Source organism: Oncorhynchus masou, chromosome 31 (genome assembly GCF_036934945.1).
Source record: "Oncorhynchus masou masou isolate Uvic2021 chromosome 31, UVic_Omas_1.1, whole genome shotgun sequence".
Taxonomy (NCBI): domain Eukaryota; kingdom Metazoa; phylum Chordata; class Actinopteri; order Salmoniformes; family Salmonidae; genus Oncorhynchus; species Oncorhynchus masou.
Window position 1 is genome coordinate 32,957,977 of NC_088242.1, and position 27,878 is coordinate 32,985,854.

A 27,878-nucleotide genomic window follows, 5' to 3' on the forward strand; every position below is an offset into this window, starting at 1 on the left:
GCCTCCATCATTTCCATTTTCATACTGACGCAAAAAGTCACACACACACACACAAACACACTCAAACAAAAACTGGTAGAACAGTTCTCCCACGCAGCACACAGATAGGCAACGTCATCCATCATTTATGGATAACCAGCAGTCGGAGAGCAGAGTCATCCCGCTTGAGTGCGCCCCCATGCATCTACGTAGCTGGAATCATTCTCTGATCCAAGTTGTAGAATCCAAGGCTCGGGCCCGCAAAGATTGGTGGGAGAAGGCCCATTTACGTCCACTAAGCAAAAGTACATTTCCAAGATGTGTAAAAGCCTCGGTAAAACAAATATTTAGTTGGTAATGCCGTTGTAGACAGGTGGACAGTCCAATACCAATGGTGGGGAGTAGTGAACTAACATGTAGTAGTGTTTTCAGGTAGTTAATAACTTTCTTACCATGTAGTGCTGTAGCTCAGCGATTCCCAAACTGTGGGTAGGGTGCGCGAGAGGTCTGCATGCCACAGTTTGGGAATCACTGAGCTACACTACTAGTAAAATACACAAGGTGCAATTTCGAAAATTGGGTAGTGCATCATCAGTTACTTTTGTCACGTCAGTCATTGCATATCTTAGAGCAGTGGTGTCAAACTCATTCCACCGAGGGCAGAGTGTCTGCATTTTTAAAGTTTTTTCTCTCCAATTAAGACCTAGACAACCAGGTGAGGGGAGTTCCTTAATAATTAGTGACCTTAATTCCTCAATCAAGTACAAGGGTTGAGCAAAAACTCTCAGCTACTTGACCCTCCATGGAATGAGTTTGACACATGTGCCTCTGAGAGCTTTTTTATTTACCTTTATTTAACTAGGCAAGTCAGTTAAAAGAACAAATTCTTATTTTCAATGACAGCCTAGGAACAGTGGGTTAACTGCCTGTTCAGGGGCAGAACAACAGATTTGTACCTTGTCAGCTCAGGGATAAGAACTTGCAACCTTCTGGTTACTAGTCCACCTCTCTAACCACTACGCTACCCTGCCGCCCCGTATAATTTGTCGGTGATGTCATCTAGCCAATGTCAGCTAATGTTTTTTAGCCCGTTTTTTAGGCCATATATTTTGTAGTAATATTCAAGTAATTTAAATAGCACATGAATGCACATTAGACATGACAAAATGTGTAGACTTGCAAGAAATAAGCTTTAAACTGCATAATATATTCTCTGCCAACAAGCAACAAGAGGCGTGTAGCTAACTAATGAAACTACACACTACTTTTTGTGTTTAATAGGCAAAATGACACATTCTGTTAACGTCTGACTCCAGAGTGATCTGTTCTTGCATTTTGTAGAATATGACATTTCAGATTTAGATATGATCATTTTTCACAAAGTATATACTTTGTATGTAGTGAACTACTTTTTCAAAGTAACTTTAATTTAATTAACGCAAATTATCTTCCAGTGTGAAGTAATTTGTAGCTTGATAAACTGTATTTTCAGAGTAGCTTCCCCAATACTGTCCAATACTCATGCTTCACTTGTCCGACAGCTAGCAGTGAGGGAGATGATGGTGCACTGCAAATGAGAATAACATTTGTCCGATGCTGCTTCGGTACGCTAGCTAGCATTTAGCCACATGTCAGCAGATATTCGGTTCCACGGTCATAAAAAAAGCACAAAAAAAGAACACGGGTGCCACCGATGTAACGCGTGGTTTAGTGTGGACAATCAGCTATTTGAAAAATAAGACTAGACACGAGACGTCATACGGAGTTCAACAGGACGTGGTTTAGGCTATTCTAGGACAGGCGACCACCATCTCAATTAGTTCACGTAAAACAGGTGAATTTATAGACACGGGTCAAGCATTAGTAATCAATTATGGAGGAGGGTTAATGACAAAACTGACTGAAAAGGCTGAAAAATGAAGGAATTAATTTGGTCATCAGTCATATAAAGTGGGGTTTTTTGTGAGGGGCCCAGGGTCACCCTCCCCTCTCTCTATGTTGTTATGATCAATAATTGTAAAGGCGGTTTCATTCCTCTGTATTGACACAACCGTGCTGATTGGCCATAGATTAGATCAACATCACAGATGGAGAGAACAAACAGCCCTGCTAGGATTAATGAGTTTCCAGTGTACTTCCATGTTTGTTGGAGAGGAATATGATTACAAAGGAATAATAAGTATCACTCACAAAGATTGCTGTCGAAATCATCAAATGTTATTCAATTAATTAATTGGTTATTTTCTGTATCCTTGTGTTGGATTCAACCCTATTTTATATCAGTTGTCTTTGGAAAGCTTAGTCCATGAACCCAGCATTGCTTGTGCTGTAAAGAAAGAGTTTTGAAACCCTCAGTGCTGCATACATGCCCTTATTGAGTAGTTCTCAGTCATGTTCATTAAGGTGAAGTGAATCTGGAAGGTGCCACCTGAACGTGTCCAATAAGAACACAGATTTACGTTTTCTGTTTTCCAGGCAGAGCAGGACAACGGCCACCCCCTGCCTGCGTTTGCTAACCTCCAGATCGAGGTTCTGGATGAGAACAACCAGGCACCATACTTTCAAGACACCACATACCAGGGCTTCATCATAGAGTCAGCGCCAGTGGGCACCACATTGTTCGCTGACGTCAGCCTCACCACCCCCCTGGGCATCAAGGTTCTGGACAACGACATTGAGGAGGTAAGACCCCATAGCTGACCAGTCTCTTCATTCATTCATTCATTTATTCATTAATTTATTCATTATTTCAGTCATTCATTCACCGTCCTAATTCCGCCTGAGTTTTTTTTTCAACTGACTCCTCCGTCGCGACGTCCACTGAATACCCACCCGCTAGCCTGCTAGCCTGCTAGCCGCAGCCCGCTAGCTGTCTAGAGCACATCGGACTGTGAGCTTAAGAGGCCCATCGGACAAATTCTTTGGCCACTACACCTATTTTTCCAATTGGTCTGGTTTACCACACGGAGCCCTGCTGATCCGTCTGCCGACGTCACAGCACGAGGGGGCCACAACAGACTTTCTTCCATCACGACGTCCCTCAAAGGCCCACCAGCTGCCTGAGGCCACTCACTGGACTCCTATGATCACTTGGCTACGCATGCCTCTCCCTAACGTCAATATGCCTTGTCCATTGCTGTTTTGGTTAGTAATTATTGCCTCATTTCACTGTAGAGCCTCTATCCCTGCTCAATATGCCTGAGTTAACATTTTAGTTCCACCCCCCACACATGCGGTGACATCACCTGGTTTAAATTATATTTCTAGCGACAATATCTCTTTCATCGTCAATCTATGCACAGGTTTACCCCCACTGTATTCACATCCTACCATACCTTTGTCTGTACATTATGCCTTGAATCTTTTCTACCGTGCCCAGAAATCTGCTCCTTTTACTCTCTGTTCTGAACGTACCAAACGGCCAGTTCTTTTAGCCTTTAGCCGTACCCTTATCCTACTCTTCCTCTGTTCCTCTGGTGATGTGGAGGTTAATCCAGGCCCTGCAGTGCCTAGCTCCACTCCCATTCCCCAGGCGCTCTCATTTGTTGACTTCTGTAACCGTAAAAGCCTTGGTTTCATGCATGTTAACATCAGAAGCCTCCTCCCTAAGTTTGTTTTATTCACTACCCTAGCACACTCTGCCAACCCGGATGTCCTAGCCGTGTTTGAATCCTGGCTTAGGAAGACCACCAAAAACCCAGAATTTCCATCCCTAACTATAACATTTTCCGACAAGATAGATCTGCCAAAGAGGGCAGAGTTGCAATCTACTTCAGGGATAGCCTGCAGAGTTCTGTCATACTATCCAGGTGTGTAGGCAAACAATTTGAGCTTCTATTTTAAAAATCCACCTCTCCAGAAACAAGTCTCTTTCGATTGCCGCTTGCTATAGACTACCTTCTGCGCCCATCTGTGCCCTGGACACCATATGCGAACTAATTGCCCCCCATCTATCATCAGAGCTCGTGCTGTTAGGTGACCTAAACTGGGACATGCTTAACACCCCGGCCATCCTACAATCTAAGCTTGATGCTCTCAATCTCACACAAATGATCAATGAACCCACCAGGTACAACACCAAATCTGTAAACATATGGGCACCCTCATAGATATCATCCTAACCAACCTGCCCTCCAAATACACCCCTGCTGTCTTCAACCAGGATCTCAGTGATCACTGCCTCATTGCCTGCGTCCGTAATGGGTCTGCGGTCAAGCGACCACCCCTCATCACTGTCAAACGCTCCCTAAAACACATAGGGGATGCCTGGTTATTCTTTAAAAGGGCTTTCCTCACCATCTTAAATAAGCATGCCCCATTCAAAAAATGTAGAACCAGGAACAGATATAGCCCTTGGTTTACTCCAGACTGCCCTTGATCATCACAAAATCATCCTGTGGCATACTGCATTAGCATCGAATAGCCCCCGCGAAGTTAGGAACCAATATACACAGGCAGTTAGGAAAGGCTAGCTTTTTCAAACAGGAATTTGCATCCTGTGCACTAACTCAAATCAAATTTTATGTCACATACACATGCTTAGCAGATGTTAATGTGAGTGTAGCGAAATGCTTGCACATCTTGTTCCGACCATGCAATAATATCTAACAATTTCACAACTACCTTATACACACAAGTGTAAATGAATGAATAAGAATATGTACATAAAAATATATGGATGAGCGATGGCCGAACGGCATAGGCAAGATGCAGTAGATTGTATAGAGTACAGTATATACACATGAGATGAGTAATGTAGGGTATGTAAACATTATATAAAGTGGCATTGTTTAAATGACATCATAACCGCCATCGATCAGAGCCAAGGCTTTCGACTCTATCAGTCACAATATTCATATCGGCAGACAACAGCGTTGGTTTCTCAAATGACTGCCTCGCCTGGTTCACCAACTACTTCTCAGTTAGAGTTCAGTTTGTCAAATCAGAGGGCATGTTGTCCGGACCTCTGGCAGTCTCTGTGGTGGTGCCACAGGGTTCAATCCTCACGCCGACACTTTTCTCTGTATACATCCATGATGCCGCTCTTGCTGCTGGTGATTCTCTGATCCACCTCTACGCAGACGACACCATTCTGTTTACTGGCCCTTCTTTGGACACTGTGGTAACCAACCTCCAGACAAGCTTCAATGCCATACAACTCTCCTTCCGTGGCCTCCAACTGCTCTTAAATGCAAGCAAAACTAAATGCATACTCTTCAACCGATCGCTGCCCACACCTACCCACCCGTCCAGCATCACTACTCTGGAGGGTTCTGACTTAGAATGTGTGGACAACTACAAATACCTAGGTGTCTGGTTAGACTGTAACCTCTCCTTCCAGACTCACATGAAGCATCTCCAATCAAAAATTAAATCTAGAATCGGCTTCCTATTTCGCAACAAAGCTTCCTTCCCCCATGCTGCCAAACATACCCTAGTAAAACTGACTATCCTACCGATCCTTGACTTTGGCAATGCCATTTACAAAATAGCCTCCAACACTCTACTCAGAAAATTGTATGCAGTCTATGACAGTGCAATCCGTTTTGTTACCAAAGCCCCATATACTACCCACCACTGCGACCTGTATGCTCTCATTGGCTGGCCCTCGCTTCATATCCGTCGCCAAACCCACTGTCTCCACGTCATCTATACATCGTTGGTAAAGCCCCGCCTTATCTCAGCTCACTGGTCACCATAGCAGCACCCACCCGCAGCATGCGCTCCAGCAGGTATATTTCACTGGTCACCCCCAAAGCCAATTCCTCCTTTGGCCGCATTTCCTGCCAGTTCTCTGCTGCCAGTGACTGGAACAAACTGCAAAAATCGCTGAAGCTGGAGACTCATATCTCCCTCACAAGCTTTAAGCACCATCTGTCAGAGCAGCTCACAGATCACTGCACCTGTACATAGCCAATCTGTAAATAGCCCATCCAACTACCTATATTTATTGCCTCACCCCCCTTATCCTGCCTCATTTGCACACACTGTATATAGACTTTCTCTATTGTATTATTGACTGTATCTTTGTTTATTCCATGTGTAACTCTGTGTTGTTGTTTGTGTCGCACTGCTTTGCTTTATCTTGGCCAGGTCGCAGTTGTAAATGAGAACTTGTTCTCAACTAGCCTACCTGGTTAAATATAGGTGGAGAAAAAAATTGCGCTCACTCTCTCTATGGAATAGTGCTGTAGATCTTGATAAGAGAGCAGAGAGGTTGAGAGCAGAGAGGTTACGAGCTAACCTTGTTACAGTACATAGAATCAAGTGACTGTCTAGGTAGAGTTCCAGGATCCATTTATGTCAGCTGCAAATAAGGTATTTGGCTTTCAAGATGATACTATAGGAATTAATCAGCAAAAAACACACATGACTTTCATTTTAACGTGATTGTAACACCATCTCCAAGATCTCATTGGTTGAGCAAGTTGTCCCAATCACACTTTTTGGTTTGTTCTTAATTCAGCTCCTCCCTGGTGATGAGGCGGCAGGGTAGCCTAGTGGTTAGAGCGTTGGACTAGTAACCGGAAGGTTGCAAGTTCCAACCCCCGAGCTGACAAGGTACAAATCTGTCGTTCTGCCCCTGAACAGGCAGTCAACCCACTGTTCCGAGGCCGTCATTGAAAATATGAATTTGTTCTTAACTGACTTGCCTAGTTAAATATAGGTCAAATGAAAAAAAAAATATTAAAATGAACCTGTGGCTATTAGCCAATGTGATTGGTGATTACTAGTGTGAAGTTCTCGTTTTCTGCTGATCAGACTCTTTTTTTCAAACCTTCCAATTCTTCTATTTACATGATTTCCGCTTCACGCCTCGTTTATAGATATTTGTTTAAATTTGTAGCTGGCTTGGTTAGACTTTGAAGTGCAATTATCTGTTTTTCTCTGACCCGAGGAACTTGTTTCCCACAGTACATGGATGTCTGTATTACATTGATAAGGCATATAGTTGTGTATAGTTGTTACTAGTGCCATATGTGCTGTATATACGTATACACTCTGGGTTTAGCCTGGTCTAGTGGAGTTGTTTCTCACATACCGATCTGGAGCAGGCTAAAGTCCATGTGAGTTGGATTATTTTGGGAAACCTCATGCTGATGGAAGCTGTGTCATCTCCTGCTGTGCGGGGGCATTGGGAGAGGGGACCTTTACTTACACCCAGACATTTGTTAAGTGTCTGTGGTGATTATTATTCAAATTACTTTTATTTGCCGCAGCTCAATTTATTTATGTCTCCCTCCGCCCGGAGGGGCAGCGGTGTAAGTTCAATATCCTCTAAAGCAGCATCAACAATATCCACAGTGCTGAGGGGTGCATATTAGTAATGAAGGCTGTCGCCTGTCTGGAATGGGCCTGTATTAAAAGGACTGGCTTGCTTATCAAATGGCAAACAATTCACTTTAGTGCCCTACTTTCAACCAGGGTCCATAGAGATTCCTATAGGGCTCTGTTCATAAATAGTGCACTATATAGTGAATAGGGTGCCATTTCGGATGCGGACGCTATTATTGCAGGGTTAGGCAGTGGATGAGGTTGGACTTTTCATTATTGGTCTGTATTTATACACAAATGTATCCAGGTGTTGCTGTGTGTGCAGAACACAAGGACTACAAAGCCTTGCAGGACTTCAGATGAATTAGGGAAAGGTATGGGGTTTAACATTCGAAAGCCCGTTTAGATTGGCACAACAGACCCCGCAACACAGCCATACAGATACCGTGGAGAGAAAGTGCATTGATAACAACAAATCCTTAGTATACTTTGTCATGCAAATATGATACGGATGCCAACATCAGTGCCATGGTAATATCGTACAAAGAGCTGTGTAATTGTTTTTCATTGTCATTCAACACCACGGTGAATTTCATGGAAACGAAATGGTTTGATAGGCAAAGAAATAAAAATCTGTGAGATGACTTCATAGTTCAACTGTTATGAGTGTTTATCCTCACATATATTTCCTTTGTCTTCAAAACGTGTATTTGAAACTGACTGACTAGGTTTCATCACCTTGCTTTCATCAATGGGACTCCAGTCCGTCAGTTGTTGTTTGTGGACTTGTTGTTGCCAAAAACAAAAATTCAGTGATTTATTTTCCTTCCCTTGAAGATGAAAGATCCCATGGTGCAGATATCCTTGGACAACTACAACACAATCTTCATGTTGACACCTTCGGGGATTACTCGCTACCTGACACTGCTGAAGCCCGTGGACCGTGAAGAGCAGGACAGCTACACGTTCACGGTAAGGCTAGCTCTAGCTGAACACTACTCTCTCTCCCTCTTCTTTTCCCCCCACAATTAAGTTAGCACCTGTCAAACGAAATAGTACATCATAAACTGGAATTCAGTCACTTGTCCTTTAATGCCCATATACAGTATGTCTTGTAGCAAGCTCATGAACACTGCTAGGATGGCAATAGGTATATCAGTACAGTACTATTACATATACACTATTGAATCAGCAAGATACTTATTTTCTTGCTCCTTGAAATTCATAGCTGGGATTTTTATACCCATAGTAACTAGTTTGCCAATGCTTCTGAAATTTCTGGCCAATTTGTTCTTTTTTTGAAAAAATGTACGATATAGTCCTATCCTTTGTAAAAATGTCTTCCACATCGTATCCTCAGCCAACAGCATGCAGGGTTATTTTTGTTTTTATCTGGTAATGATGGAGTGCATCACAATCTTTCCCCAAACTTTATGACCATTGGGATAGAACAATGGTGTTCGTCTTCAAGTAATGATCCTCTATTGTTGCTCACACCAAAGTCTCCCGCTTCCCTCTGCCCAGACAACCAGTTGGCACAGGGCCTGTATTTTATGTTGTGTGTGTGTGTGTGTGTGTGTGTGTGTGTGTGTGTTTGTGTGTTTTTTTTGTGTAGGCTAACATACTCCAATATGTAAGTAAAAAGTGAAAGCAATCACTGTAAAAGCACTCATTGAAAAATGTTACTGTGCTAAAAGATAAAAGTGAATGATTAATGTAATGTGATGCAGTAGCCTCTCATAAAGTATTTGTGCAATCCCCTGAGCCTGCGCCTACAAAGTTTCAATAATGAAACCAATACTCACCAATAACTGAGCTTTCATGCAAGAGTAAAACTCTCTGCGGCTGGCTAGTGCACTGTTACCAGCTGGAAGACCATGATAAAGCACCGAACAGCAGAGCGCAGTCCAGCACAGCACAGCAGAGTTCAGCACAGAGCTCTTAAGTACAGCACAGCACAGCTCAGAACAGCATAGTTTAGCACAGAACAGCTCAGTATAGTTCACTGCATGACACGGAACAGCGCAGCAGAGCACAGCGCAGCAGAGTTCAGCACAAAACAGTTAAGCCGTAGCACAGCTCAGAACAGAAAAGTTCAGCTCAGCAGAGAACAGCACAGCAACACAGGTCAGCACAGCACAGCACACTGCTAACCTCAGTACTATTCCTCAGTATGTTTGATGATGTATTCTTCCTTCAGCTCAAACTGGCACCGGGTTATTCGCTGTTCCCTCCGGATCAGATAGACCTGTTTATTTGAGGAAGTGTCACCTAATCATTCAGCCTGAGAGCCATAGTCTTGGCAGGCTTTGAAATTGCCAAGTGCCATGTCATCAGAAACCATCATTGGAATTTGTCCGAAGAACTTTGGAGGTTTTGGAGTTCCATGTTTCCTGCTCACCTTTACCACTCTGCTTTAAGAATTGAGCGATGTCCTTTTTTTTATAGCAATCTGATCAAATCCAAATGAAATCAAATCCAATATTATTTGTCACATCCGCAGAATACAACAGGTGTCGACTTCACTGTGAAAGGCTTACCTGCAAGCCCTTAACCAACAATGCAGTTTTAAGAAAATTGAGTTTAGAATATATATTTTATTATTAACAATTTTGAAGTAACACAATAAATTAACAAGGAGGCTATATACAGGGGGTACAGTACCAAGTCAATGTACCGGGGTACAGGTTAGTCAAAATAATTTGCACATGGGTAAAGTGACTGCATTGATAATAAACAGTGAGTAGCAGCAGTGTAAAAACAAATGTCAATGCAAATACTCCGGGTGGCCATTTGATTAATTGTTGACCAGTTTAATGGCTTGAGGGTAGAAGATGTTAAGGAGCTTTGTAGACCTAGACTTGGCGCTCTGGTATCGCTTGCCATGTGGTAACAGAGAGAACAGTCTATGACTTTGACAATTGACTATGACAATTTTTTGGGCCTTCCTCTGACAACGCCTAGTATATAGGTCCTGGATGGCGGAAGCTTGGCCCCAGCGATATACTGGGCTGTACTGTCAGATGCTGAGCAGTTGCCATACCAGACGGTGATGCAACCGGTCAGAATGCTCTCGATGGTGCAGCTGTATAACTTTTTGAGGATCTTGGGACCCATGCCAAATCTTTTCAGTCTCTTGAGGGGGAAAAGGCGTTGTCGTGCCCTCTTCACAACTTTCTTGGTGTGTTTGGACCATGATAGTTTGTTGGTGATGTGGACACCAAGGAACTTGAAACTCTCAACCCGCTCCACTACAGCCCCGTCAATGTGAATGGGTGCGTGTTCGGCCTTCCTCTTCCTGTAGACCACGATCCTCCCCTTTGTATTGCTCACGATGAGGGAGATATTGTTTTTCTGGTACCACACTGCCAGTTCTCTGACCTCCTCCCAAATGGCTGTCTCATCGTTGTCAGTGATCAGGCTTACCACCACTGTGTCGTCAGCAATCTTAATGATGGTGTTGGAGTCGTGCTTGGCCACACAGTCGTGGGAGAACAGGGAGTAGAGGAGGGGACTAAGCACGCACCCCTGAGGGGCCCTGTGTTGAGGATCAGCGTGGCAGATGTGCTGTTGCCTACCCTTACCACCTGCGGGTGGCCTATCAAGAGGTCCAAGACACAGTTGGAGAGGGAGGTGTTTAGGCCAAGGGTCCTTGGCTTAGTAATGAGCTTTGTGGGCACTATCGTGTTGCATGCTGAACTGTAGTCAATGAACAGCATTCTCACCTAGGTGTTCCTTTTGTCCAGGTGGGAAAGGGCAGTGTGAAGTGCGATTGAGATTGCGTCATCTGTGGATCTGTTAAGACGGTATGCGAATTGAAGTGTGTCTAGGGTTTCCGTGATGATTTGGTTGATGTGAGCCATGACCAGCCTTTCAAAGCACTTCATTGCTACTGACATGAGTACCAGGGGGCGGTAGTAATTTAGGCAGGTTACCTTCGCTTTCTTGGGCACAGGTACTATGGTGGTCTGCTTGAATAATGTAGGTATTACAGATTCGGTCAGGGACAGGTTGAACATGTCAGTGAAGACACTTGCCAGTTGGTCCGGCGCATGCTCTGGGTACGCGTCCTGGCAATCTGTCTGGCCCTGCAGCCTTGCGAATGTTGACCTGTTTAAAGGTCTTGCTCACATCACCTACGGAGAGCGTGATCGCACAGTTGCCCGGAACACCTCGTGCTCTCATGCATGCTTCAGTGTTGCTTGCCTCGAAGAAAGCAGAAAAGGCATTTAGCTCGTCGGCTATGCTTGCATCACTGGGCAGGTCGCGGCCTGGTTTCCCTTTGTAGTCTAATATTTTTCAAACCCTTCCACATCCGACCGGCGTTGGATGTGGCAGGGTGTAGTATGATTCAATCTTAATCCTGTATTGACGCTTTGCCTGCTTGATGGTTCATTTGAAGGCATTGCGGGGGCATAGCAGGATATTTTATAAGCCTTTTATAAGCCTCCGGATTTGTGTCCCACTCCTTGAAAGCAGCAGCTCTAGCCTTTAGCTCGGTTATGATGTTGCCAGTAATCCATGGCTTCTGGTTGGAATATGTACGTATGGTCACTTTTGGAACAATGTAGTTGATGCACTTATTGATGAAGCCAGTGACTGAGGTGCTATACTCCTCAATGCCATTGGATGAATCCCGGGAACATATTCTAGTCTGTGCTAGCAAAACAGTCCTGTAGCGTAGTAACCTCGTCGTCTGACCACTTCCGTATTGAGCGAGTCACTGGTACTTCCCGCTATAGTTTTTGCTAGTAAGCAGGAATCAGGAGGATAGAATTATGGTCAGATTTTCCAAATGGAGGGTGAGGGGAAGGTTTATACGTGTCTCTGTGTGTGGAGTAAAGGTGGTCTAGAGATTTTTTCCCTCTGGTTGCACATGTGACATTCTAGTAGAAATGAGGTAAAACGGATTTAAGTTTGCCTGCGTTAAAGTCCCCAGCCACTAGGAGCGCTTCTTCTGGATGAGCATTTTCTTGTTTGCTTATGGCCTTATACAGCTCATTGAGTGCGGTCTTGCTGTCAGCATTGGTTTGTGTTGGTAAATAGACGGCTACATAAAATATAGATAAAAACTCTCTTGGTAGATAGTGTAGTCTACAGCTTATCAAGAAGTACTCTACCTCAAGCGAGCAATACCTTGAGACTACCTTAATATTAGACATCGCTCACCAATTATTATTGACAAATAGACACATACCCCCACCCCTTGTCTTAAGGGACGTAGCTGTTTTGTCCTGCCGATGCACAGAAAAGCCAGCCAACTGTGTCAGGACCCGGTTTCGAACCTGGGTCTCCGGAGTGAGAAACAGTCACTTAACCAACTGAGCCACGAATAGACAGCAGAACCCAGAAGATGAGGCAGACACAGCAGTACTTAAGACGGTGTAATTTAATAAAGAAAAAATCCTAAAATACAAAAAATGGCAAATCCAAAAGGTGGAAGGAAAACACAAAAAGACCTCAAAAGAAACTCACCAAAAATAAACAAAAACAAAAAACAGAATACCACAAGAACTTCACCCGGAATCGACAAGAGCACACAGAACACTAGGGCAGGGTGCTAACATACAAACACAGAGCACAGAACTGAGGGAAACAAAGGGTTTAAATACAATCAGGGGAAACGAGACACAGGTGCAAATAATAATGTGGATCAAGGGAAAAACATAGGGACAAAAAGCACAATGGGGACATCTACTGACCAAAACCCGGAACAACCCTGGCCAAATCCTGACAGAATCCCCCCTAGGAACGGCTCCTGACGTTCCTACCAGCTCTCTCAGGGTGGAGGACCCTGAACTGACGAATGAGGTCAGGGTCCAGGATGTCTTTGGCAGGAACCCAGGAGCGCTCCTCAGGACCGTAGCCTTCCCAGTCCACCAGATACTGCCAGGACCGCTGCACCCGGCGGGAATCCCGTATCCGGTGGACGGTATAAGCCGGCTGGCCTCCAATGACACGAGGCGGAGGGGGAGGTCTGTCTGCCGGGACAAGGGGAGAAAAAACAACAGGTTTTAACAATGACACATTAAATGTGGGATTAATCTTAAGGGATCTGGGTAAGTGTAGGCGATAAGAAACTGGGTTAACTCTCCTGGCAACCTTGAAGGGACCGATGTATTTTTGGGACAGCTTGCGAGACTCCACCCGTAGAGGTAAGTCTCTTGTGGAAAGCCAGACTCTCTGGCCGGGGCGCAGGGTAGGCCCGGGACGGCGACGTCTGTTGGCTTGTTGTTGATACCTCTGTGAGGAACGCATCAGATTAAGACGGGTCTTCCTCCACATAAGCCGACAGCGTCTGACGAACCTCAAGGCACTCTGACTTCTGCCTCCTGATCCGGGAACAATGGAGGAGCATAGCCAAACTGACACTCGTGCGGGGACATACCAGTGGAGGAGGAGCGCAAGGTGTTGTGCGCGTATTCGGCCCAAACAATAAAGGATGACCATGTGGACGGGTTGTCACGAGTCATACATCGGAGGGTGGTTTCCAGCTCTTGATTCATCCTCTCTGTTTGGCCGTTGGACTCCGGATGGTACCCTGAAGATAGACTGGCAGAAGCCCCCATGAGTTGGCAGAAGGCCTTCCAAAACCTTGAGGCGAACTGGGGACCTCTGTCAGAAACCACATCTTGAGGAATGCCGAAGACTCGGAACACATGATTAATTACCAACTCAGCCGTTTCCTTGGCAGAAGGTAACTTAGTCAGAGGGACGAACCTGGCCGCCTTTGAAAACCTGTCGATTATGACTAGGATAGTAGTATTGCCATGGGATGGAGGAAGTCCAGTAATAAAGTCCAATGAGATATGGGACCAGGGTCTGTGGGGAACAGGTAAAGGGTGAAGGAGTCCTTGAGGGCGGAGGTGAGAAGATTTTCCCTGGCAGCACACGGGGCAGGCATTGACGAAAGTGGCAACGTCTTCTCTTATGGTAGGCCACCAGAACTTACGCTGGATGAACTCCAAGGTGCGACCTACGCCCGGATGACAGGTGAGGCGAGAGGAGTGCCCCCACAGAAGGACCTGAGTCCTCACTGCCTTGGGGACAAACAACCGATTGGCAGGGCCTCCTTTAGGGTCCGGTTCGCTAGCTTGAGCACGTCTCACGGTATCCTCAACTTGCCACGAGATCGGAGCCACAATCTTAGCAGCAGGAAGGACAGGCATGTCCGTGTCATCTCGAATGGCAGGAGCGTAGACTCGGGACAGGGCATCCGGTTTGAGATTCTTCGACCCGGGCCGATAGGTGAGGATAAACTGGAATCGATTGAAGAAAAGAGACCATCTAGCTTGTCTAGAGTTCAATCGCTTCGCCTGCTGGATATACTCCAGATTTTTGTGGTCCGTAAGCACTTGAAACGGGTGAGAAGCCCCCTCGAGCCAGTGTCTCCATTCCTTCAATGCCATCTTAACCGCTAGGAGTTCACGATCCCCCACATCGTAGTTCCTCTCAGTCGGGGTAAGCCGGTGTGAGAAGAAAGCGCACGGATGAAGCTTCTTGTCTTCACCCCTCTGAGACAGGACAGCTCCAACACCAACCTCTGATGCGTCTACCTCCACCACAAATGGTTCATCATCCGTAGTCGGTAGTATCAGGATGGGAGCAGAGAGGACGCGCTGCTTGAGTCCTTGGAAGGCCGTCTCAGCTTCTCTTCCCCACACAAACCTTGCATTGCCACCTTTGGTTAAAGCTGAGAGAGGAGCTGCCACCAAACTGAAGTTCTTGATGAACTTGCGGTAAAAGTTTGTGAAGCCCAGGAAACGCTGAACTTCCTTAACGGATTTGGGGGTGGGCCAATCCGCTACCGCCCCTACCTTCCTAGGATCCATTTGGACTCGACCGGGTTCCACTACAAATCCCAGGAATTGTACTCGGGATGAATGGAATTCACATTTTTCCGGCTTAACGTACAGATGGCTGTCCAGGAGGCGTTTGAGTACTTGTCTGACATGCTTAGTGTGTTCTTGAAGGGAGCTCGAAAAGATGAGGATGTCATCCAAGTAAACGAACACAAATATGTTAAGCATATCCCTAAGCACATCGTTTATGAGCGCTTGGAACACCGCTGGGGCGTTGGTCAGGCCGAAGGGCATCACCAAGTATTCATAGTGACCAGTAGGCGTGTTGAAAGCGGTCTTCCACTCGTCACCAGGTCTGATCCGCACAAGATGGTATGCGTTCCGCAGGTCAAGCTTAGTGAAAACAACTGCTTCCTGGAGCAGCTCGAAGGCTGTGGCCATAAGGGGTAGCGGGTAACGGTTACGGACGGTTATGTCATTGAGTCCCCGGTAGTCGATGCAAGGACGTAATCCACCATCTTTCTTGGCCACAAAGAAAAACCCTGCTCCCGCCGGGAGGTAGATGGACGCATGAGGCCTGCTTCCAGAGAGTCCTTGATGTAGGTATCCATAGCAGCTCGTTCGGGTGGAGATAGGGAAAAGATCCGACCCCTGGGGGGCAAGTGCCCGGAAACAGGTCGATGGGGCAATCGTAAGATCTATGGGGTGGTAGCATGGTGGCCCTCTGTTTGCTAAACACCAGTTTGAGGTCATGGTAACACTCGGGAACTCGGGTCAGGTCGATGGATTCTAAAGACTCGGGAGTAGAACTCGGGGAATTCTGGAAAATACAAGTAGCTTGGCACGTAGGACCCCACTGCTTGATAGTGCCCACAGACCAGTCGATGTGAGGGTTATGGCTGTGAAGCCAGGGGTATCCAAGGACGAGAGGGAACTCGGAACAGGAGATCAAATGAAAGTTCATCAATTCCTGGTGTTGTGAAACTGAAAGTCTCAAGGAGGTAGTGACATGAGTGACAAGTCCAGATCCCAAAGGGCTTCCATCCAATGTAGTAACCCTCATGGGTTCACCCAGAGGTTCAGAGGGAACGCCATTCTCCTTCGCCCAGACACCATCCATGAAGTTACCTGCGGCTCCAGAGTCTACCAAGGCTTGAAGGTGAAGCTTGTGGTTGTCCCAGGAGAGGGTGACTGGAATGAGCAGACGGGAGTTGGACGGATGGGAGGAGGTTATGTTTCCCGTTACAGTTCCCCCTGGTCTGTACGGGACAGAGCGTTTCCCTGGAGCCCGGGACACGTGGAACGGAAATGGCCCGGTTTGCCGCAATATAGACAGCGTCGCTCCCTCATCCGGCGGTCTCTCTCAGCCTGGGAGATGCGTCCAATCTGCATGGGTTCCGGTGGAGCCAGCGATGATAAAGGTGGGGACTCGGAGCTGGGACTGATAGGGGCTAGAGGTCTACGGTTGAGTTCTCTCTCTCTCAGACGCTGGTCAATGCGTGAGGCCAACTTGATCAGGGACTCGAGATTGTCCGGTGGTTCCCGAGTGGCCAGTTCATCTTGGATAGTGTCGGAAAGGCCCTTCAGAAAGCACACCGTGAGCGCCTCGTTGTTCCAGCCACTCGCTGCTGCCACCGTGCGGAACTGGATGGCATAGTCCGTCACGCTGCGCCAACCTTGATGGAGAGTCAGGAGCTGTTTGGCTGAGTCAGAACCACTGCTTGGGCCTTGAAACACTCGTTTGAATTCCTCAGCAAAGGCAGAGTAGCTGGCACAGCAGGAACTATGGGCATCCCACACAGCAGTAGCCCAGGCCAGGGCTTTTTCCGACAGCAGGGTAATGATATATGCGATCTTAGACCGGTCGGTGGGAAACGACGAGGGTTGCAGCTCAAAGGAGAGAGAACATTGAGTGAGAAAGCCTTTACAAGCACTTGGATCACCTGAGAACCGTTGGGGAGGTGGAAGACGAGGTTCAGCCAGGGGGTTAACTGCCATGGGTACGTGAACCTGAGGTACTGGGACGGAAACTGTTGCCGGGATAAGTCGATCAGATATTTGCTTAATGGAAGTCAGCATCTCCGACAGAAGATGAGAATGTCTAGCCATTAAGGCCTCTTGCTGAACCAGGACGGCTTCATGGCGTTGGACAGTCTCCTGGTGGTGGGACAGCGTGGCAAAAAGGTCCTGGGAACTGGCTGCCTCTGGGTTCATTTTTGGCTCTGTGTTTCTGTCAGGACCCGGTTTCGAACCTGGGTCTCCGGAGTGAGAAACAGTCACTTAACCAACTGAGCCACGAATAGACAGCAGAACCCAGAAGATGAGGCAGACACAGCAGTACTTAAGACGGTGTAATTTAATAAAGAAAAAATCCTAAAATACAAAAAATGGCAAATCCAAAAGGTGGAAGGAAAAACACAAAAAGACCTCAAAAGAAACTCACCAAAAATAAACAAAAACAAAAAACAGAATACCACAAGAACTTCACCCGGAATCGACAAGAGCACACAGAACACTAGGGCAGGGTGCTAACATACAAACACAGAGCACAGAACTGAGGGAAACAAAGGGTTTAAATACAATCATGGGAAACGAGACACAGGTGCAAATAATAATGTGGATCAAGGGAAAAACATAGGGACAAAAAGCACAATGGGGACATCTACTGACCAAAACCCGGAACAACCCTGGCCAAATCCTGACACAACTGTATATTATCTGTGTCGTTGTTCAGCCACGACTCGGTGAAACATAAGATAATACAGTTTTTAATGTCCCGTCAGTAGGATAGTCTCAAACGGAGCTCATCCAGTTTATTCACAAGTGATTGCACGTTGGCCAATATGGTATGGTAGAGGCGGGTTACCCTCTTGCCGATGAATTCTCACAAGGCACCCTGATCTCCGCCCCCTGTATTTTCTTATTTCCTTTATGCAAATGACAGGGATTTGTCTGGGAGCAACATTATATCATCTTTGCCCAGTTCGAGGTGAGTAATCTCTGTTCTGATATCCAGAAGCTCTTTTCGGGTCATAAGAGACGGTAGCATCAACATTATGTACAAAATAAGTTACAAACAAATGTGAAAACACACAAAATAGCACATTTCTTTTGGAGCCTGTAAAATAGCAGCCATCCCCTCCGGCGGCCATTCTTATTGATAAGGCAATGTCTTATCGATTGACTGTGCCTGTCTGACTGTATGTTAATACAGCAGGATCAACTCTGTTTTCGTCAAAAACCATCAGAATATGAAATAATGGTGCAAAGAAGATCCAGAAGACTGAATGCAAATATTGGTGTGCTGCTCCATTCAGCCCTAATTCTGTGGGACGTGGTTTTAGCATTCTGTTAGCATTTCGATCACTTGGAGTTGGCCTTGTCCTGGCAGTCACCGAATGATTAAAACACAGAGAACAAGCACGCTTGTCTGGGAGTTACTATGCTGAGTTCAATTATGGATTCCTCTCACATACGAATGCTTCCCAGTCAGTCAGCACCTCAATGTGTTTCCCCTCTCCATCATTACCATGAAGATATCCATGTGGATGTGTCTCGATGGGTTTTAATTCCGATACATATTCGGTCAGCGTATGTTTACTTGATTTCATTCAAATGACAAATGGCACTGAATCTGTTATGCTACCCCCCCCCCCCTGAAAGACACCCTTCCTGCCAGTCAGAATACAACCACAGCTACAACAACCACTACCCACCTAATGATGGCTTAAAAAAATAATCATTTTGCCTCTGTCTTGCCTAGAGGATTTGTACTGTTATGTTGTTGGGAGCTGGTAGTGGTTTTTATAGTGCTAACTTGTCTCCGACTAAAACGAGAGACAAGAGCCTCATAATGTCAAGGGTAGAGCATTGCACCGGAAACTCCGAGGAGAAAACAACACTGACGTTTTCTCTCCCCACCAACACATCCTGCTGGAACAGTGGAGGAGCCTGCAGCGCTATCCGGTCAAGACTTTGAAGTGTGGTGTTGCTAAGCACTATAGACATTAAGAAATACCAAAGGGATGTCTCTGGATTCCGGTTTTCGCTAACACTTACCACTGTGTTTACCTGTGGGCTTTTTTTTAGCTGCTTCCGCCATTGTTTTGTGGGGAAGATCACAATGGTGGCAAAATAAGTAGCTTTAATTCAAAAAGTTAATGGGGAGAGCTTTGAACATCCCAGTGGGACAAATTGTGTTTTATCTCCGGCTCAACTGAGGATCATTGTGCCTTTCTCGCTCTTTGATGCTTGTTAGCATGTTCTTCTTCTTTTTTTAAACCAATCTTAGTCTTGTTTTATCCATGTGATCGGTTGTGTTCTATGTGGAAGTTCACAGTCAGATACTGCTTCGCGCACACACACACACACACACACACACACACACACACACACACACACACATTAGTGAAGCTTAAGAGTATTAATTAGCAAAGGCACATTAAAGGGTCTGTTCACTTTATCTAATGAAAAAACAATGATTGGTATGCCAATCATGATTGGAGTTGTAAGAGCATTGTAGTCTTCATTACTGTAAGTAGTTTTTAAGCCAATAGGCCCTGTTTAGTCAGTGTGATGAATTAATATCTCTGTGTAAATGGATTTTTAGTAAGGTTATTGCTCTCAATCTTCCAATTTTCTTTTTACCATTGGTCACCATCCTTGTCTTCCTTTTCTCTCCTGTGACTGTGACTCTCAGGGTCTAACCCGTTGTTTGTGACATGACAGAACATGTAATGGGTTATATAGTGTCTCTACTGTATACATATAGTATATCATGCATTAGCATTGTTTGACTGTTTCCTAGATATTCTCAACAGGCTGTTCAAAAGTTCATTCCTCATTGGTTTCTCTGAAGGTGTTTGATCATTTCTCTCTCGCTCCCCGTCTCCCCTTCTCTCTCCTTCTTTCCTTCCTTTTCTATCTATCTCTGTCTGTCTCTCTCTCCCTCCTGTCCCCCCTCTCTTCTCTATAGATGATGGCTTCAGACGGAGTTCAGGAGAGCCCTACAGTGACCGTTCATATCACAGTGATGGATGCCAACGACAACACACCAACCTTCCTCAACTCCTCCTACAGTGTTAATGTTTACACAGACATTCAGCCAGGGGAACCAGTATTACAGGTAATCGATACGCTATACTCACTCGCTGTTTTCCCAAACAAACCACCCACTTAGAGTAATAGCGTTAGTAAACCTAATTTATTAATGAATTATAGCTGGAATAATTGTGGCAGCAGACTGTTTGGCTTAGCTCTCAGCAGGCTGCTGCCATAGGCTGTTCCCCTCTGTGCCCAGGGAAGATTGTGGGTAATTTGTTATAACCCCTGTTTTGCAGTCTGAGCATGAGCCCAGTTCAGTCGCAGGGAACAAAAGACTGACAGAAAAGGTCAAGTCCAGGCAGTTAAATCTCTGTTTCCGATCAGAAGACTTCCTCTCATAGCAAGCCAGGTTAGGCTGGTTAGGCTTCAGAAACATGCGTTAATAAGGACAGTTATGAGTTAACTCTTTGTCTGCTGAATGACTTCATGAGTCAGAGACATCTTTGATTTACAGTATGTAAAGTCTTAGTATGGCATATGGGGAAAATTACACTAAAGATGTTGTAGTCATGCTTTTGTTTAGTCACATACTGTAGCTTTCTGTTTGTTTTAAACACATTCATGTTTTGTGGTTTCTATTCATGTGTGGCCACTTCTTTACACATCACAGTGTGGTGAATATGAAGTACTATATGTTGTACAGAGATGATGCTAATGTTAAAAGGTATTTCTGTGTTTGATTTTGATAGTAGTCTCTACCTTCTTATTTCAAATTTTCTGACCATATATGCTATTGATTTGTAATACGCCCCGAACACGAGACGTTTAATTACGCATTAGATATGTTTAAGAATAATATCAGCGGTGAATTTGCATGTTCCTTGAAATGTGGGGGTAAATTGGTATAGATTGCCTCCCCCTAGTGATGTTCCTGGGCCTAGGACGACTGCGGACACTGTTGATGGAGACTTACGGGGAAATGATGTGGCTCCTCTCCTGTATCCCTTTCAGCTGACGGCCCTGGATGCTGACGAGGGCCCCAACGGGCTGGTGACCTACAAGATCCTGGCGGGGAATCAAGGCCACTTCGCCATCAATAACCGCTCGGGAGTGATCACTGTGATGCCTGGCATCTCCCTGGCCGTGGGACGCTCCTATTCCCTGACCGTGAAGGCCATGGATAACGGCCCAGAGTCCCAGAGGAGGTGAGGCTATTAGGGAGCCCTGGGGGGGCCCGAGGGATGGGAGGCTGGAGGGGTGGATGGGGAGGGCTGGGTGTTAGGGAGACTGAGCAGGGCTGTGGAGAGGTAGAGTGGTGGTGGTGGTGGCTGGAAACTGGTGGGGACTGTAAAGGCTGAGAGCCACAGAGGACCAGGTACTTTCCATTCAGTTTGCAGCAGCCACAGCCTCCCTCCCTTGCTGCCGTCCTCCCTCTTTCCCCCTGTCACCCCCCCCCTCTCTCCTTTTTTTATGTATCTCTCTCTCTCTGCCCCTCTCTCTTGCTCTCTTAAATCGATAGTGTTCTGCAGGATAACACATTCTGCTGTGGAAATATCCCTGTAACAATGTGCTGATAGATATTACTCTCAGGACTGACCCATCTGGTACCCAAAGCGGAAATGAGAGGCTTTTCACAATAATTGGCAATGCCCACCCTCCAACTCAATTCAATCTGTGTCGCCTTTGTGCCCTCTGTAATGCTTGGTGGCCACAGAATCAATATAGCTCAATAGACTAACATAGAAAGAGATTTTTTGCAGGAAATGTAGTGAATTGGGAACTAACTGGTGCCTGAGTTCAATAGGAAAAACATTAAGGCACCCACTGGGGGGTTTCTGTGGCCTCAGTTCACTGGTGGGTTTCTGTGGCCTCAGTTCACTTGGGGGTTTCTGTGGCCTCAGTCCACTGGGGGGTTTCTGTGGCCTCAGTCCACTGGGGGGGTTTCTGTGGCCTCAGTCCACTGGGGGGGGTTTCTGTGACCTCAGTCCACTGGGGGGTTTCTGTGGCCTCAGTCCACTGGGGGGTTTCTGTGGCCTCAGTCCACTGGGGGAGTCTCTGTGGTCTCAGTTCACTGGGGGGTTTCTGTGGCCTCAGTCCACTGGGTGGTTTCTGTGGTCTCAGATCACTGGGGGGTTGCTGTGGTCTCAGTCCACTGGGGGGTTTCTGTGGCCTCAGTCCACTGGGTGGTTTCTGTGGTCTCAGTTCACTGGGGGGTTTCTGTGGCAGCAGTTTTTGGAATTTCGTCTTCCCCGAAACACGGACAGGTAAAAGTTTCATCGCACAAAGAACCTTGGAAGCCTTTCTTTTGAGAAGTAAAGGACAGAGATGCAAAATAAAACTGTGATGATGATTATTAGGGGTGTGAATACGTAAAAAGTCTGGAGTACCATCTTGTCGAGCAGGGAATGCTGATAATAGCAAAGCCAGCAGGTGTGTAATTATTTGCATTGGCCAGATGGAGCTTCAACCATGGACGGTTGAAAACCCAGAGAAAAAACCCCAAAACATTTCACTGCTCAGGTTCAAAGTTTTACGAGAGGGAGAGTTGGCCCTGGCTTACAGGGCACTGTTTGTAGCATGTCTAGGATCAGAACATGCTGCTGATCCATTAAAACCATTTGATTCATGTTTAGCAGGTTTTGATTCATGCCCCATTGGGAAAAAGTCTTCAAATAACAAGTTTCAAGAAGTCCCCCATATTGTCTTTATGAAATTGACTTGTAAAAGTGGCTGTAATCATTCAATGATGTTTATGTTCAGGCCCGACTCAGACACTTGGGGCTTAATGTTCTGTACACAAATGTCATCTCACCTGTTTCATCACCAAACAAAAGTGAAAACAGCATCCAGCGACGCTGTTCGTTCGCACGTACAATAATGTCTGAGTGAAGAAACAGTGTTGGTTGTTTGAAATAACGTCTTTTGTTTTTGTAATATCGCAAATGGACGTGGCTCTTTCGGCCAACACTGGATTTCAGCCTACGTACAGTACCCAGCAGCTGTTTGATCTACAGTCACATGGATCTTCTTGCAAAACACACCCTAACAAATCCAAAACAAACACCCACAGCCAATAACATTGCATCTGTGTGTACCCTACATCCCACACACCAATTGTCGTACTGTAAACAAAACCCTCCCACAGTCTCGGTCTTTCAGAATCGAAGCTCTCGGAGGACAGTTAAAGTTGATAAAAGTGCTTCTTGATTGTAAAAATGTATACCAACGAATTTAACCCGCGTTCATCTGGGTTTTTCCACCAGAATGAATTTGACACCCATCTCCCATCCTTATCTCCCCTCCCAGGAGCTCCATCACCACCGTGTACATTGAGGTGCTCCCACCCAACAACCAGAGCCCCCCACGCTTTCCCCGCCTCCTCTACAGCCTGGAGGTCAGCGAGGCCATGAGGACCGGCGCCACTCTCCTCCACCTGCAGGTGAGCCTGGGGACGAGGCTTCTTCACAATACCACACTGTTCTTTAGTTCAGACCTAGCGTGATGAACTCTGAACTCTTATCTAGAGGGTGACATTTGGCGTCGGCCGGGGGATCCCCTTCGGAACATTTCGTGTATACAGCTGATGAGCTCCTAACAATGGCTTCTTTTTTAGTCTGTACCAGAAGAGACTGAGACCAATGTTACTGTCTATTCTGTTTGAGAAGAAATTGTTTGAGCTGTTTATTTAGACCACTCAGACTGTAGACGTTGCTACTGTGTTGTTGTCCGCTAATACTACCAAACTATTGTTTGTAATGCATCAAGTAGAAATGGACCCGGATACTGCTGAGTAAAGTAATTTAGAATTCTTCATTGTCTGTTGTGCAATTGGGTTTTATTTGACATGAACGAGGCTCTCTGTCTCTGTGTCTCTACAGGCGAAGGACCGTGAAAGAGATCCTATTACCTATAGCATCCAGAGCGGAGATTCCCAACACCTCTTCGAGCTCTCCCGAACGTGCGTAAGCTTATTTTCGTCATCAACAACACCTACCTGTATTATCGTGGAGGATTTATTCATGAAACTTTGCCGGCGGTGGTGTTACCCTGTTACAGAGGAGTCGATTTAGGGGAAAGGGTGTTGGATTGTGTTTTGCCATGATGTGTGATCTGTAGTAAACTGAATTGCGCTCTCAGAAGCGCAACTCAGAAGACACGAGGGGCTGAAAATGTAGATACAATTCTCCCTAGCATCTCAAATACATAATTAATAAGTGATAAATTAATAAAAACCAAAACAATTCTCTCCCAGTTTGAAAAACAGACCAAATATCAGATTATACAGTAGTCGTCCCAAGGTTACTCTGAGCTTCACTTTTGGTTTTGGCGGGAAAAGTATTGGTGCCTTGGCTTGGAGTAAATATTTCCTCTTACAATTTCATAGATTTAATCCAAGCCTGCAATAAGATTTGCTGGGATTTTTTTAGGGAGCACTATTCTATGTTTTGCGGCGAAGCAAGCCTTCTCCCCCTGCAGCTTTGGAGTAGAGCTATTACTCGTACCCAACAATTAGACCCAGAGCTGAATGGCCCTGATTTATTTATAAAAAATGGTACCCTGTCCTCCCTAGTGGTGCAGCGGTCTAAGGCACTGCATCGCAGTGCTTGTGGTGTCACTACAGACCTGGGTTTGATCCCAGGCTGTGTCACAACCGGCCGTGACCCGGGAGTCCCATAGGGCGACACACGATTGGCCCTGCGCCATCCGTGTTAGGGGAGGGTTTGGCCAGAGGGGCTTTACTTGGTTCATTGCGTTCTAGCGACTCCTTGTGGTGGGCCGGACGCCTGCAGGCTGACCTCAGTCGTCAGTTGAATGGTGTTTCCTCCGACACATTGGTGCAGCTTCCAGGTTAAGGGGGCGCGTGTTAAGAAGTGCGGTTTGGCAGGTCATGTTTCGGAGGAAGCATAACTCGACCTTCACCTCTCCCGAGCTCGTTGGGGAGCGATGAGACAAGACAGTAATTGAAGATATATATATTTTATTTAAATTTTGTATTATTTGAACCTTTATTTAACTAGGCAAGTCAGTTAAGAACAAATTCTTATTTACAATGACGGCCTAGGAACAGTGGGTTAACTGCCTTGTTCAGGGGCAGAACGACAGATTATTACCTTGTCAGCTCAGGGATTTGATCCAACAACCTTTAGGTTATTGGCGCATGCTCAAACCACTAGGCTATATCACAAAATTGGGGAGAAAAAGGGGGTAAAATACAAAAAAGTATAATAATATGGGGACCCGGACCCGAGAACAATCAGACCCGAACCCGAATGGACCCGACTACCGACTACAACTGGACCTAAACCCGACCATACCCAAATGCAACAAAAAATATTGGTTTATTTATTTTTTGTCATTTAGCAAAGGCTCTTATCCAGAGCAACTTACAGGTGTAATTAGGGTTTAGTGCCTTGCTGAAGGGCACATCAACATATTATTTACCTAGTCGGCTCTGAAATTTGAACCAGCAACCTTTACAGTTACTGGCCCAATGCTCTTAACTGCTAGGCTACCTGGCAAGCAGCTATTTTTGTTAACAAATATTTCTTTATATCTTTGCTAGGCCTTCTACAAATCAATAAATATGCTCTAGGCCGTTGTTGGGTCCATTCAGATCTAGTTACATAGACCCGATAGCAATCAAACAGGACTCGACCCGCACCTGATGGGTAAGTTTGAATTTTGGACCCAAACCCACTCGGTCTTGGGTCGGGTCTCAGGTAGACCTCTAAGAGCTATCCCTCTGCTCTCTCTCTCTCTCTCTCCATTTTTCTCTGCAATAACCAGCACATTGCCATGCAGTCACAACTGTGCTACTGGAGGCCACTTCAATCAAAGCTCCAAACTCAAATTGTCATCGTGCCTCTCCTGTTGCAGACTGTCAGGTTCAAGAAATTGCATACACCACAACTCCAAAATGTTAATAAGCCCTGCGCCTGTCTCCGTCTCCTCAATGAAGAGGCAAATGAAAACAGTAGGGGACAAGCTCCCCAGTCCTAGAGGGGATGAGCTAAAGTTTATCCCATTATATAGCCCCTATTTATGGATACATCCCGATAGATTCACGTGCCTATCACAACACATTGTATCCCCATTGTCATACCACTGAGCCAGTTCTTGCATATTTATCTGTTTCTTTCGAAAGAAAGCTCTTTTTATCCAACTGGTACAGCTAAGGAGTTGATTGTTTACAAGACAGTCTTACAAGTTACCCATTCGATTGCTTTGTATTAGACTTAAAACGTCAGCGTGTCAAGACCGCTGTAGAGGTGATTGTGATCAGAGATCTGCCTGCGTCTCATCGCCAGCTTAATGCCAGAAACGGGCAGGCCTTACAGATCACAATCTGTTGAATAACCTCTGCTCTGTGTTGCCTCTCAGTAGGCCTCAGATGATATCTTTAATACTCTCTTAGTTATTCAGCACTTCAAAACAACACCCTTGTGAATGAGGTTTCTCACATGCTGGATCTGATCCAGTTTGCTTTTCCAGCTGGTAATAATCATGATATTTCATTCAGCTTGGCATTATCATCATCCTTGATATTTTCGAATGGGAGGATGATTGTGTGTGTGTGTGTGTGTGCGTGTAGAGACAATGCTCTCTATGAATAGCTTATAAATATACATGAGAGCCGTGGCGGCAGCATTTGAGGTGCCGCTTTGCGTTTGTCTAATTCATTTTAACAGGGGCATATCATTCCACTACGGTCCTCACGGAGCTCGTATCCCTCTTAGGATGTGTGCACCCGGTCTCTTAGAATCGTCTGATTATGAACCGTTAAAAATACTGAGTTAAAAAGTACCTCTAATATCTGATTAATGCGTGTCTAAATGACTGCTGGTGAGTAACCATCAGAAAACTACAAGTAGAGGGAAAATCGAGATGCGTGGTTGCAGACGCGTTTCCTTAGGTGGCTGTACATTGCCCTCTAGTTTGGGCTCATCTCTGAGAGCTGTGGCAGACAGACAGCTAACAGGTGTACACTCTTATATATCAAAAAGTGCTGTCGAGAACATGAAAGGTTTATTTGGCTGTCCCCGTAGGAGTACCCTTTGGAGAACCCTTTTTGGTTATAGGTAGAACACTTTGGATTCCAGGGTGGAACCCAAAAGGGCTCTACCTGGAAATAAAGTGGTTCTACCTGGAACCAAAAAGGGTTCTCCAATGGGTACTCCTATGGGGAGAGCCAAATAAACCTTTTGGAACCTTTTTTTTCTACGAGTGTAGAGCTGACAGCAGATAATCATCCCATGTATTTAAACACTCAGGGATCGCTCTGTGAGAGGGCTGAAACCACTGCTGTATGCATGCCAAGAGTATCCCACACCGAATGACCGTGCACTGTAAATTCTACAAAGTGTGTGTGTTAGGCTACAGTAGCTTGTCAAAGTGCCAACATACAACTCTCCTCTGTCGGCAGAATGAGAGAAGGAGCTTCCGTTTCATTCTAATGTGCTGGCGGGTCCACATGCCCCACAGTATCCGACATGCATGTAATTGAATAGCCAGATTTACATAAACCCCCATTATAAACCACATACAAGCAAAAAAATAAACAGTGGTTTTGCATTAGAAGGAAAAATAATCTGCTTACACTGACAAAGTTGTGATTTTGGGCCAATTGAAACCTGTCTCAATTGTGATTCAATCATTTGTTGAAATGTTCACATTCACAATGTCTGAATGCAGACTTTGATGCAATCATTTCTGTCTCCTTCACGCCTTCTTGTTTTTTGTGTGGGTATTGTTTATCACTACGTGAGATCTGTTTGATTT

At 45.6% G+C, this 27,878-nt stretch overlaps 1 protein-coding gene across 1 annotated transcript in view; it reads left to right on the forward strand.

The window, feature by feature from the left end:
- Nucleotides 1-27,878, forward strand: part of LOC135523828 (protocadherin-15-like) — a 201,934-nt gene that overhangs the window by 81,753 nt on the left and 92,303 nt on the right. Inside the window, exons 12-17 of the mRNA XM_064950765.1 lie at nucleotides 2,455-2,661; nucleotides 8,092-8,226; nucleotides 20,032-20,181; nucleotides 21,111-21,304; nucleotides 23,406-23,538; nucleotides 23,978-24,057. Of these exons, the coding sequence (XP_064806837.1) occupies nucleotides 2,455-2,661; nucleotides 8,092-8,226; nucleotides 20,032-20,181; nucleotides 21,111-21,304; nucleotides 23,406-23,538; nucleotides 23,978-24,057 (899 nt within the window). The remainder of the gene's footprint in view (nucleotides 1-2,454; nucleotides 2,662-8,091; nucleotides 8,227-20,031; nucleotides 20,182-21,110; nucleotides 21,305-23,405; nucleotides 23,539-23,977; nucleotides 24,058-27,878) is intronic.